The sequence below is a fragment of the Mixophyes fleayi genome, chromosome 3 (assembly GCF_038048845.1).
Source record: "Mixophyes fleayi isolate aMixFle1 chromosome 3, aMixFle1.hap1, whole genome shotgun sequence".
Taxonomy (NCBI): domain Eukaryota; kingdom Metazoa; phylum Chordata; class Amphibia; order Anura; family Limnodynastidae; genus Mixophyes; species Mixophyes fleayi.
This window is the reverse complement of record NC_134404.1, coordinates 164,978,663-164,993,535: the sequence shown is the minus strand read 5'-3', so window position 1 is coordinate 164,993,535 and position 14,873 is coordinate 164,978,663. Positions and strand designations below refer to the sequence as shown.

The following is a 14,873-nucleotide window of genomic DNA, read 5'->3' as shown; positions in this document are numbered from 1 at the left end:
AGAGAGGGTTCAGTTTCCCACACTAGATATAGATACCATACAGATGTTGGAGGCGCCTTTTACATCTGAGGAACTAGAGGAAGCAATCAAAACGACACCCTCAGGGAAAAGTCCTGGTCTAGACGGTTTCACAATATCTTACTACAAAACCTTTAAAACCAAACTGATACCACTCATGCTTCAGGCCTTCAATGCGATCTCCGCCCAATCCCACTTTTAACATCACTCTCTGTCAGCCCACATTACAGTATTGCCTAAAGAGGGGAAAGATCCAGCGCTTTGTCCAAGCTATAGGCCTATATCTCTGCTTAATGTGGACATTAAATTATACGCTAAACTTATAGCAAACAGAATGAAGTCACTTCTACCTAAAATTATTCATTCAGATCAGGTAGGATTTGTTCCGGGGCATGAGGCAAGTGACAATACCACTAAAATAATTGATTTGATCCAGCATGTCACTTCTACCAGCAATTCAACCGTCCTACTATCCACAGATGCGGAAAAGGCATTTGATAGAGTCGACTGGGATTTTAAGCAGGGGACACTTAGCCATTTGGGGTTGGGGCCGGTGGGACTGGCAAGAATTCAAACATTATACACACACCCGACGGCCAGAGTTAGGGTTAATGGAGATCTATCAGAACCCGTTAATATAGCCCATGGAACAAGACAAGGCTGCCCCCTCTCTCCCTTGATTTTTATCTTATGTATGGAGGCACTCGCGCGGTCAATTAGAGCAAACCCGGATATCTCCGGAGTCCGGATGGGAGATAGAGAATTTAAATTAGCACTCTTCGCGGATGATCTTCCTGCTATCCTAACGAACCCAATTGTCTCTATTCCGAGTTTAGTATCGGAATTCCGGGTTTTTGGAGTTATCTAATTTTAAAATTAATTTCTCAAAATCAGTAGCTCTCAATATTTCCACTCCACCTAACGTAATTGAAGGCTTGAACTTGGCTTTCCCCTTTGCCTGGCACCCCACACATATTAAGTATTTGGGGGTGATCATAAACAAAGACAACTCAAAGATTTACACGGATAACTTCCTACCCATTACCGCAACTATACGTTCTAACTTAAGGGACTGGCTTCAGAAGGACTTTTCCCTGACAGGTAGAGTTAACATTGTGAAAATGAACCTACTCCTGAGAGTTCTATATCTCCTTCACACACTCCCAATCCATGTCCCCACCTCATGGTTCAATGAGTTACATAAGGCTATTAGACATTTCGTCTGGAGGGGCAGGAAACCTCGTTTCAAACATGACATACTATATAAGCGCAAATATGACGGTGGTCTTCAGCTGCCACATTTTTCAACATATTATGATGCTGTTATGCTGAACAGGGTTCTTGACTGGACAAGAGGAGGAGGAGACAGGCAATGGGTTTGGATTGAAGATTATATATAAGATACAGCTATTGATCTTGTCCCATGGCAGTCTTCTCTTCCCACGATTAAACACCCGACTATCTCCCCCACCCTGGCTAGATGGTCAAAGCTGCAAACTACTCCCAACATTTCCACAAAACACTCTCCCTTGACGGCACTTTTCGACAATCCAGACTTCCCCCCGGGTCTCTCAAGACAGTCTTTCCAACATTGGATCCAAGCGGGGATAACCCGTGTCGGCCAGCTGGTGGGCAGGTCTGGAGTCATACCATTTGCTGATCTACAGGCCAAATGGGGCCTACCCAATGTGGAAATTTGGAGGCATATTCAATTGAGACACTTTGCAGGTTCTAGGGGAGTCCATGAGGAGGCAGGTAGGACGTGCACGCAGTTTGAGACCCTTTGTACGGCGGCTCAGCGCCCTAGGCACACCTTATCATCTATATATAAGATTTTGATCGTACATTCATTCAAAGCGCTACCCAAATTCACCAGGGACTGGAAGCGGGAGTTAAACATGGACATATCTGAGTCGGACTGGGGAAGCATATTTCAGCGCACTCAAGCCAGCTCAATTAGTATAAGAGTGGTTGAAACACACTAAAAAATATTAACTCGGTGGTACCGGTGCCCCAGTCTTTTGGCAAAGATGTTCCCTGGGGTCCCTGATCTCTGCTGGAGGTGTAGAGGAACTTCGGGCACCCCTTTACATATTTGGTGGGAATGCTCGGCAATCAGACCTTTTTGGGATGCGGTTATTCTCATCTCCAAATCAATTGTGGGAACTGAATTACCAAACTGCCCGAGATTTTGGCTACTCAACGACACTAATATGCCAGTCTCTCAATACAAAAAGTCCTCGGTAAAATTTCTTAATAGCGCTGCTAAGGCTGTGATACCGGTCCACTGGAGATCACCGTTAGTCCCCACTATAAAAGAATGGTTTACACGAATAGACTTTTATATGGCTATGGATGAAGTAATTTATTCGGCAGAGGATAGAAATAGAGCATTCTACGTGCTGTGGTCGGAATGGATTGAGTTTAAAGACACAGTGTTGTTTGCTCAGTGGAATGTATGAGGCCCAACTCCCCCCCCCCATGCCTTCCCTCCCAGCCTTCCCCTTCTATCTCTCTATCCCCCTTAATATCTTTCTTTTATTATCTTTTATAAGAAGGTTTAAGCAGTTATACACCACTTTGGGTGAATCTGCAATTGTTGTTGTGCAACGGAATGCTTTAAGTACCATATTTATGTGTTAATACTGTTGCATACATATGTATATGCTGTTTCACTTCAATAAAAATAGATTATACAAAAAAGAAAAAGGGGTTGCAACACTGGTTCCATACACCATGCCCGTTTCTTTACACTCACCTTCCCCTGTCCTGCGCACTCTGGAAGGCAAGATCTGTCTGCAACAAACTCACTCCCATAAATGGCCTCTTTCTCTCCCATGCCTTTGGTCTCCTGGCCCTTACGGAAACGTGGATCACGCCCTCTGATCCTGCTTCCCCTGCTGCACTCTCCAATGGGGGTCTCCTTTCACACTATCCATCCTGGGGACCGCCAAGGGGGGGCGTAGGTGTTATGCAGCCTCCTGGGTACACCATCAGCGTTTCCTCCCCCGTTTTTCTTCCTTTGAAGTTCACGCCATCCGCCTCTTCTCCCCTTTCCACCTTCGTGTTGCTGTCATCTATCATCCCGCAGGCCCTTTCTCTCAATTTCTTGATAACTTCGCTGTCTGGTTTTCCCCATTTCTTCTCTTCTGATCTTCCCACTATTATCATTCGGGATTTTAACATCACTACCAACTCTCCTATCACTACTGCTGCCTCTAATCTCCTAACTCTCACTTCCTGTTATGGCCTCTCCAAATGGACAATTTCTGCCACCCACTATCATGGTCACTCCCTGGACCTAGTTTTCTGTCATCTCTGTGACTTCTCCAATTCTGTCTTCCCCCTCTCTGAGCATAGTCTCCTACCCCTTGCCCTCTCTTCCACCCAAAGTTGCTCGCACACTGCATCCCACCAGTAGCATTGCACCATCTTTGCATCCTCCCTCGAATCCTTACTTGCTACCATTTCCTCTCCATCATGTCCCAACACTGCTGTCTCTTGTGATAACACCACACTCTGTTGCCCTTCATACTGAAGCTCCAGCCACTCCCCTTCATCCCCGCCAATCCAATCCTCAACTGTGGCACTCCCCACTTACTCTTCTCAGCCAAGAGCGCTCCACTCCTCTGAATTCCAATGGAGGAAAGCACACTCCATCGCTGACTTCATCCACTTTAAATTCATCCTTTCTTCCTACTATTCTGCCCTCTCTCTTGCCAAACAAACCTATTTCACATCTCTTATCTTCTCCCTTTCCAATAAACCTTGACAAGTGTTTACCAACATTAATTATCTACTGTGTCTTCCGCCACCTCCTCACCTCACTCTTGACTTTGCCATCTACTTCAAAAACAAAATTAACTCTATCCAAAATGTATAGGGAAAAAAAGGGGAGAGGGTAGCACATATCACAGAGGAAGGGAAGGAGGGACATAGTGGGGAAGGAACACAACGGCTGATCACATCAGCTTAATCCCTTGCCTGGGGGTACCTAAATATGATATCAAAGTAGCAGCAATATAGCAACAACTCAAAACCCCTTAGTTTATCTACAGAATACTATAAAGGAGAGTGAGCGAGTAAAAGAAAGAATGGGAACTTACATATCAAACCTTCTGGAAGACAAATGCTTACAAACCAGAGAGGACAGTAGGGGCAACTTGCGGGTCAGTGTGAGAAGGGGTGCCAACTCCCTCTGTCGTATAGACATGCCAGCTATGCCATTTCATCAGTGGTGATGCCATTGCAGTAGAATACATCACCTACAGAGTCTCCAGCTCATTACTGTAGTGCACTTGGGAAATAATTTTACTCATTAGGGGGGGGGGAGGTAGCGGTTGCTTTCATGATTGTGCAATGGCTGTCCTAGTGGATATCAGAACGTGTCCCATCACATACCTCTCACATAGTGGAAAAGAGGGTGGATAGTGGTGCAAAAGGGCCAGCTGGCAAGTGGGGTAGACATAGTACGAGAAAAGCTTACCAATGCCATAGACATTTTAAAACTTCAACAATGGTATGCACAATAAATTCCAGCTCATGCACATATCTAAAACATCTATCATATAGTCCTACCTCTAATACATATCCAGCAGTCTGTCTTTTTATTGTGCTTTGCAAGTTCTTCTTCTGTCACTTCTATTAACCTTCCCTTTAGACCTGTTAAGTCTTTGCCACTACTTTTAACTTTAATCCAATCCATAAGACTCCTTCCAGGCTTTAACGGGGTCTGAAATACACAATGTTTGCACCAACAATATTAAAAATTTAAAGTTATTTAAAACACGCAAAGCAATGAAGAACAAAAAAATCTCAGATACTTGTACTCCATAGTAATACACCAAGATTTTAGAATATGTTTGATGTACATCAGGCAGTAAAGATGCCTTACAAAGACAGTTAATTCTGTCTCTCATAAGTGTAAGTGAACCAGAGCAACTGGTGACTCACTCCTCTAACAGACAATATTAAAAGAAAAATCATTATTTAATCACTTTGTTTACATTTTGTTTCCAGCTGAGATTGAGGGCACCGTTTAAATCTTTGTCCTTTCTCTGAATATTCGGTTTTATATTCCGTTTTTTGTACACAATATAAAGAGGCTAATGGTGAATAAAAATTGCTGTTCAGTGCAAATAGCAAATCCCCTTGTCGATTATACATCCTTGAAGGAGTCAACCAATGACAAAACACATTGGACATTCTGTCATTTGACATGGAGGATGTCCCTTGCAACCAGGAAGCGCTTGCGAGAGGAGCGAGTCGAGCCGAATATCAACTATAACCTTGAAATTACTGATATCACAAAATTGTAATCAAATATTAGATTAGTTTTCTTATGCACTTATGGAGAAAGAAAAACAAAATAAGCATCTGAATAAGATCAAAATGAAAAGTGAACCCACAGGCTATGCTAAAATCATTACAAAGCATGGAGGACTACACACATTTACAGGAAAACAGGAAAAATAATTTAGATGGAATTGAAGGTAATTTTCTTAGGGACATGCAATCCTATAAAATAAACTACAGTGATTGTTGGTCTCACAAAAAAATAAGCACCAATAGGGCAATCAAAAAGCCCAACTTCATACAAAAGCCACAAATTACAATAAAGGGACTGATGCTACAGAGATTGCACATAAAGACAACACACAAATCACAACAAAACCCATCAACACAAAAAATTAAAAAGCCTGCATATTTACCACAAAAAAACAGAAAGCAACTCAGATGTAAATAACCACTTTTCAGCAATCATCCAGGCAAAAACACTAATTAACAGCTCTAAAAACCTCTAAATAGGGACAACTTGGAAATATCTTAAGATACCAATACACTAAAAATACAAGACTACAGATATACAATGGTTCAGACAAGGAACACTAAAAAAAATCAACTGCAGACTGACCACACAACTACTGTACTTACACAAAGGGCAGATTCAATTAGCTGCATGATTCCTAGGTGTGTTTCTGTGCAAAACACCAGCAATTTCTGAACAGAAATCGTTGGTCATTTTTGCTTGCACATCTTTGAGGCGATTTAAACCATAAACATCCCTCAGAAACAACGCAGGATCATTATGAAAGGAGTGACCACTTAGTCTAGCTGACCATTTCAGCACTTCACACAATCAAGACCATGTACTCTGATCAGTTATTGTCACTAAGACATTTTTGAGAGGAGAGGACATTATTTCAAATATATTAATGGAAAAGGGAAAATGGATTTATAAAGTACATTCACTGACCTCACACAGTCTGAATATTGACTTCACTCTAGATCACACTTGCCGACTTATTCAGCAAGCTGTCCGGGAGAAGGATCCTTCATGGGGGCGTGGTCATGCAAATCGTGATGTTAGGCCCCGTCCCCTGCTGATCTTTGCTAATTTCAGTCTAACAGCAGGGGGTGGAGCGAGGATGAATCATTCAGCCCCACCCCCATTTCACTTTGCTTTTACCCTAAATATATTTATATATCGTTATACCATTTAATTTTACTTTGGTATGTTAACTATTCAAAATCTCTGATTATAGTAAAATAAATATAGTCCTCTTAGTGCTGCTGCCTAATTAGTGTTGATGTTGTTGTGCTACTCTGATGAAACAAGCAGTATCCCTTCCTCATAGACACAAATGGAAAATATCAGTAATATGTCTGAGCGCACAAATGTAAAAAGGGAACACATTGATTGTGTATAAGAGGAAGAAAGAAATATTGTAGTAATAATAAGCAAGGCAATCTTAATAAAAACATGTTTGGATACAGTAACAATACAATGTGACAACAATTCTGCAAGAAGATGCAAATATTCATGGATATTCACTAGACTATAGAATTTTTACATTCCACATTCATGTTCCCTTTGTTTTTTTAAAAATAGAATGAGTGTGTTAGACAGTTCCTATCATGGTAGATATCAGGGGGTACAGGGAAACTACCATCTACAAGACCATTACCAGTTTCCTTGTAACATGTGGTATGTGTCCCACTGATTGATAACCCCTGGGGTGCAGTCAATTAGGCTTAATGCAATAACTGACTTACTGCAGAGTGCTGCAGATGATTAAAAGCTGTGAAAAAAGGTCTTTCAAATTTAATGGAATACAAGTGAAAAGTCCTCCTAGGAAATTTGAATTGCGTGTTTCTCAAAGAAGAAATTCGTAGCTTTGCGTGTCCCATTATAGAAAAAGGTTCTTAGGTTTTAAGCAGTGTCACATTTCTATGTACTGGTTAAAACAGTCTTAAATCCTCGGAAGCAAACAGCAGTAAAAAACACTTAAAGAGTATATATACTAAACTGCGGGTTTGAAAAAGTGGATATGTTACCTATAGCAACCAGATTCTAGCTGTCATTTTCTAGAATGTACTAAATAAATGGCAACTAGAATCTGATTGGTTGCTATAGGCAACATCTCCAATTTTTCAAATCCGCAATTTAATAAATATACCCCTTAGAGTGGAGAAAAAATTCTTATGAGCTCCAGTATTGCTAGAATGTATTCCTTTCCATCTCTCTGGCTCTCCAGTAGCTACAATCACCTAACTTGCACTGATCTGTGCTTCCCAATGTAGCTCAGCTGTTATAGGGACTGTCTTAGTCACAGGTGGATGGTGAACACAGAGGAGTACAGAGTTGCTGGAGGGAGCTGCCACTGTGTAAGCCCATGTGTGAAGTATCCGGTTGGGGATCCTATGCATTTTTTTTCTTTTAATATAGAATACATATGTCTGTCTGTATATATATATATATATATATATATATATATATATATATATATATATATATATACACATATACATACATATATATATACATACATATATATATACATATATACATATATATATATATATATATACATATATACACACACACACACACAGTACATCTGGAAAGTATTTACAGCGCTTCACTTGTGAAGTCATAGGATTAGACAATGGACAACTCTGGCATTTACTATTGATAATGGCATGGGGAAGGTTTAACCGAAAACTTCCATAATTCATAAAATCCAATTGAGACAGACAAGTGCCTTTATCCACATTTAAGGTTAATATTACAAGGATATTTTAAAGAGAAAAAAAACAAATATTCAAAGATCACAATATTAAAGGACTCAACATATTGCTAAAATTAATCCTACTCCACCCAACTAGCTTAGGAATCTCCCACCATTTATGAAAAATGTTTATGTATTCAAGCTCTCTGTACAATAGCGCTGATCAAATATTTTAGGGAGCAATGCAGTTAGTACTGTTGATTATTGTAAAGCATAAATAAACCTTAAAAATAATTTGGGGTATTGCATAGTGGGACCACAGTGGCAGATATAATAAAAATGTGGCCTTAAAAGAAACTGTGGCTATTAAGAATCTATATAAGCCATATAGTGGAAGTGTCTGAAATAGGATGGGAGGGAGGAGGGGGGGGCTTGTATAGCAGAAGATACAGAGATCACACTAGACCCGTGATGGCTAACCTATGACACGCGTGTCACTCGTGACACGCGGAGGCAGTTTGACTGACACGCCAGGCGATTCAGTCAAACTGCCTGTTTTAAACATACCAAATATTTTTTCTGTACAGCAGCCGCGGACGCTTCTTTGACAGCGCCGCGGCTGCTGTACATCTCCCCGTCGGCGAAATGGAGCTGCTGCGCACGCGCGGTCACAGCAGCTCCTCCCTTGCGTATATCTCCCGGCAATACTTCAATGGCGCGCTTCCCTGGGGCACGGTAGGGCTTGTAAAGGCTATTTATAATATTTAATAGTAAAATAGCCTCAGATACTGGCCAACAGCAATGTTATGTAGTGTTTTTATTTGTAGACAAAAGACTCCATTTCTGGTGAGCCTGCAGGGTATGCAGAGCTGTCTGATTATATATAAATATTGTATTATAGGATTAAAAAATTTTTTTTTAGAGATATATATATATATATATATATATATATATATATACATATATAATTTGTCATTGGGCTACAGGGTGAAACCAGATACTGGCCACAAGCAATCTTATATTGTGTTGTTTTATATCTCTATTTTTATTAAATGATATAGATATATATATATATATATATATATATATATATATATATATATATATATATATATATATATATATATATATTGTTATGTGCGTACTGTCGCTAACCAATAACGATTGTCGAACCTCGATTTGTGTTTCCAAAGCACAAAGATTTATTCGCAATAAGTGGAATAATATGCTCAAGCGAAGTAATAGTAAATACAGCCGTTACTTATCGCAGGCGCTCTGGATCCAGTGCAGTCATTCAATCCTGAAGTCTGGGGACAAGATGTCTGCACTCTGGATCACAAGCTGCTGCTTATATACACAATCAAATACAGTAATACAATGAAGATGGTATAGCTTGCATCTATTGGTCCGGGTCTCAGGAATGTCCAAGGGGTCGTCAATCATTGGCTGGTTCATCCTAAGGAATCCAAAGGAGGGGGTCATCTCTGCAGGGGGTATGCTCTGCTCTTCCCGCCCGGATTCCTTAGTCTTAAGTAGTTCATAATTCCCTATCATTCATAACTTGCGTATGCACTCTGCGATTCCCTCGCAGAGTGAACCAAACAGTAGGATATGTAATAAGGTTCATTATGATACCACTCATGATGTTATTCCTTTAACCCATTCCGTGTATTTCACTAATATGCATGTAACTCTGATATAACATATAAATACTACTATATTTCGACATAACTGACTATGTGTTGCAATTACCATTAATGTGTACTATTTTATAAGTATGCGTGTTTGTACGAATGTATGGTAAAAGACCCATTACTGTTGCTGCCACGTGTAGTGGATGCGTACGCCCTTTCACGCCGTAGCGTGCCCTCATACGTCATAGCGTACCGTACGCATCTTTTCAGACAAAGACAACCAAGTTTGCTAGACTTTAATTGAAATGACTTTATCCAATTTGCTGACCGACAGTTCCACCCTTTGATAGTGTAATAAACTATCACCCAATCACCGTTTCAAGTTCAGGATTGTACAATACTTCTCCACAGACCATGATCTCGGTATCTGGTACCACCCTTTCAGTCTCTTTCTCAGTGTTACTCTTATGAGACCGTTTTCCACACTTCAACACAGTAGGAACACATTTGACAACTAAACCAATTGCTAAGATGACACCCAGTATAAGGAGAAGGAGCTTACCTACACTCGCAATCATTTCCTGTACGCACTCCCCCAGACCGGAGAACCATTTTGCTGGGTTCAACCATGAGAACCAACCCGCCACCTTTTCCCCGACCTCATATAATGAAGAATTATGGCTCTTTCGAAATTCCTATTTCAGCTGCAAAATTTCATCCATCTTCCGGTCTATAACCTCTTTAGGGTCGTCCGTATTATTAGTAATGTACGTGCAACATTTGACACCGAACTGGGTGGCCAGTGTCACACAGTACCCACCAGTAATAGAGGTGAGATAATTTAGTACCAGTCTATGTTGCACCAACTCCTTCTTGTACGCTTGTAGCTCCCTTCCAGTATACCTGAAAGTGTCATCATACATCTCGGTGATATTATCTATTAATTTAGCTAGGTCTTGGATATATTTAAAGTTTAATGTTCCCCGAGCGGTCCTGGTGAGATCTAGAGCAACCATAACTTGGAAACCAGCAGTTTCACTAACCAATTTTGTAGCTATGGGTTCCTCACCAGGGATCATATTTCTCTTGCCACGGTGTTCATACTGTGTGTGTATGTATGGTGGTGATGTAGTCTTGTGAATATCTACCATTTCTTCATGAGTAATAGTCATGATTTCAGGAACCAGTTTAGCTAAGAAACACAAGCCCTTGGAACTCGGAGTCACCCAGGAATAAGCTTTCCTTCCACAAACAAAATACACATCATCAGGGAGAACATAAGGAACAGTATGCCCATGAATTATATCACACAGAGTTTTGATAAAACTACCCATGCCTAGTGTCTCCATCTGCTCTAGACACGTGTCGGCATTAATGATATTTTCACATTTATCTGTAGAGACTTTTCCAATAGATACCTTCTTATGTTTGGTTAGACGCCCTAACTTGTGACTTCCATCAGCATTCCTGCCTAGTAGTGACCTTGTGAGTCTCTCTCTAAAATGAGTGTGGCGAGCCATTGTCTGATCTGATAGGTCAGCCTCCCAAATCTCCAGGCGCTTTGCATGGGATATGTTTAGGCACAGCAAAGATCTGCCTATGGAGTATTGTCGAAGCGTCAGACTAGGGGACCTAGTGTTATTGTACCTCCCTTCTATGGGCCTCCCACCCCTTAATTCGAGTACTTCGGATATGTTTAAAGGGAATGGCACTAGTCCTATGTTATGCTGCCCTTGAGGCACGTGAGAGCACACCCAACATTCAGTTTGGTTTAGCACCTTACCCACCAGGGAGTGATAATCCTCCAAAGGATGCCCGCCTATATTCAGAGTACTGGGGGACTGGCATCGTTGGATGCATCTCTCGTCAACTAGGGAGTTGCAGAACTTGCAGATACAATACTCATCAGACAATAGCCCCTCACACTGCCTCCGAGTTCCTGAGCTAGCAGACCTTTTCATAACCCCTGGACCAAGTTTGATAATGGGCTGCTCAGGATATTCTATTAACTTTTCTTCGGCCTCTATTTCATCCGTATCGGTCCCAGAACTCTCCTCCGTCCTCCATTCTCCTTCACAAAAATAGAATGTCCTAGAAAAAGTAAAAACAAGGAAAATCCTGGAACAAAAGAAAAACAAAAACCGCCACTCCATCGCTGGAAAGATAGTTCTGAGGCAACGTCTCTGGTTCAGGTGTCTCAACTGCAGGCTTTAGGTCTCCCGGAGCAGGTTCACAAGTGACAGTTCTATGTCGTCGGTCTGAGTCTTGTCTTGCACTTTCTCCGGATTATGGACTCTCCTGCAGTGGGTGGAATGGACCCAAGTGTCTCTCTCTGCAACCTTCAGTGATGTAGTACTGGTCAACAGCACTTGGTACGGGCCTTCCCAACGGTCTGTTAAACAACCTGAACGTAAGAAATTGCGGATCATAACAGTCTCCAGGTTCAACATCATGACAGTTCGTTTCTGGCATACCAGGTGACAGCATTTTTAGTTTTTGTTGTTGTTGTTTCAGCTGCCTACTCATTCTTATAAGATATTGTACAGTCACTTCATTATTACACTTCAAGTCGTCTTGTGGACTTACGATCAAATGAGGTTGTCGTCCGAACAGTATCTCAAAGGGGGACAGATTAAGAGGAGGTCTAGGAGTGGTTCGAATGCTGTGGAGGACCAACGGCAAAGCCTCAGGCCATGCCAACCCAGTTTCAGCCATTATCTTACCTAGTTTGCTCTTTATAGTACCGTTTACTCTCTCCACCTTACCACTGGCTTGTGGTCGGTAAGGGGTGTGAAGTCTGCTACTGATTCCCATGAGTTTACACATATTTTGGAAGACATCACCAGTAAAATGGGTACCCCTATCACTTTCAATGATTCTAGGGATACCGAACCTACACACAAAGTCTTGTACGATTTTCTTTGCAGTGAACACAGCAGTATTAGTGGCTGCCGGATATTCTTCTACCCAACCGGAAAACACATCAATACACACTAACACATACTTTAGATTCCTGCATGGTGGTAATTGGATATAGTCAATTTGTATTACCTGGAAAGGTCCGTCTGTAGGAGGGATGTGGGATGACTCAGTTGGAATAGTTTTCCCAACATTTTTCCTCAAACAAGTAAGACATGACATTGCTTTCTTACCAGCTTGAGAGGAAAATCCGGGAGCACACCAGTATGCTCTCACCAGTTTGCACATACCTTCTTTACCCAGGTGAGTCAGGCCGTGTGCTGCTTCAGCCAGGCTTGGATAGTATGTTCGGGGAGCTACAGGCTTACCTTGTCCATCCCTCCAGAGTCCTGAGGACTCTTGACCACATCCCTTCGCCTTCCAGACCGCCTTCTCCTGCAGGGAACACAAATCTTGCATTTCAATTAATTTCTGCATGTCTAATGTCTGAAAAACCATCATAGTCTCGGTCGATACAGTCATAGGTTGCCCTGCTGCCCATTTAGCAGCTTCGTCTGCCCTGTTGTTGCCCAATGACACTGGGTCTTCTTCAAAGGTATGGGCTTTGCACTTTATGACGGCTACTGTTCTGGGTAACTGTATCGCTGTCAGAAGTCCTTTTATGTGTTGTGAGTGTGCCACTGGTGTACCTGCTGCTGTCGTAAAGTTTCTAAGACGCCAAAGGGCCCCAAAATCGTGCACTACCCCGAAGGCGTACCTAGAGTCAGTATATATATTGGCTGATTTACCCTCTGCCAGTTCACACGCTCTCTTTAGTGCTACTAGTTCCGCCACCTGGGCTGAGTGAGGTGGACCAAGGGGTTCAGCTTCTACCACATCCTGATCGTCTACAACAGCGTAACCAGTACATAGCTCTCCTGTCTCTGTCTGTCTATGGCAACTTCCGTCTGTATAAAACGTAAAATCTACATTTTCTAAGGGGGTGTCACGTATGTCGGGCCTTGCAGTAAAGGTCTGATTCAGGTGTTCCATACAGTCATGCGTGTCAGTATTCTTGCCTAACTCATCATCAACCAGGGTCTCCTCACCTCCCACCCTTTGTGTCTCTTGAGACACATACGGAAGGTATGTAGCTGGATTTAGGGTGCTACATCGTTTGATGGTGATGTTTGAGGGTGCCATCAGGGCTAGTTCCCACTTTGTGAATCTAGCTGAAGAAACATGTCTGGTTTGGGCTGAATTTAACAGAGCTGATACAGCATGGGGTGTATAGATGGTTGAATTATGTCCTAATACTACATCCTCGCTCTTACTTACTAGAAGGGCCGTTGCTGCTACACTTCTGAGACATGTTGGGAGTGACCTTGCCACATTGTCTAATTGTGCACTGTAGTATGCTACCGGTCTACTAGCGTCACCATGTTTCTGTGCGAGGACACCTGCTGCACAGCCATCAGCTTCTGTACAAAATAACTCAAAAGGCTTTTCATAATCAGGTATTCCCAATGCAGGTGCTCTTGTCAGACTATCTTTAAGATTAAAGAACGCTTGCTCTGACTCTTCTGTGTGTACGACACGTTCTGGTTTTGAGGAGGAGACTAGCTCCTGCAATGGTAATGCCAGAATAGAAAAACCTGGGATCCAGGACCTACAGTATCCACACATCCCCAAGAAAGTACGAATCTGCTTCTGGCTCTGCGGCAGGGTCATGTGTTGTATGGCCTCAATTCTGTCGGTTGTCAGGTGTCTTAGCCCCTTAGTGAGGCAGTGTCCTAAGTATTTGACCCTAGTCTGACATGGCTGTAATTTATCCTTTGCCACCTTGTGCCCTGTTTGTGAAAGATGAAGCAACAACAATTTAGTATCATGTAAACATGACATAAAAGAATCAGAGCACAACAACAAATCGTCCACATATTGAATTAGAACAGACCCATTGTGGGGTTGAAAGGATTGCAAACAGTCATGTAAGGCTTGGGAGAAAATACTGGGGCTGTCAATGAACCCCTGGGGTAGTCTGGTCCATGTGTATTGCACTCCCCTGTAGGAGAATGCAAAAAGGTATTGGCAGTCAGGGTGAAGAGGGACTGAGAAGAAAGCAGAACATAGATCAATGACAGTAAAATGACTGGCAGACGGTGGAATCTGCATGAGGATGACAGCTGGATTCGGCACTACGGGGAATTGGCTCTCAACAACTTTGTTAATTCCCCTTAAATCCTGGACTAATCTATAGCCCCTCCCCCCACTCTTCTTCACAGGGAAAATGGGACTATTTGCTGTACTGGCT

The 14,873-nt window shown here is 42.0% G+C and overlaps 1 protein-coding gene across 4 annotated transcripts in view; it reads right to left on the bottom strand.

The window, feature by feature from the left end:
- CYB5R4 (cytochrome b5 reductase 4) overlaps positions 1-14,873 on the bottom strand; it is a 205,057-nt gene that overhangs the window by 171,956 nt on the left and 18,228 nt on the right. For all 4 annotated transcript variants that reach the window (XM_075202708.1, XM_075202709.1, XM_075202712.1 and 1 more), the window contains exon 2: positions 4,597-4,750. In XM_075202708.1, the coding sequence (XP_075058809.1) occupies positions 4,597-4,750 (154 nt within the window). The remainder of the gene's footprint in view (positions 1-4,596; positions 4,751-14,873) is intronic.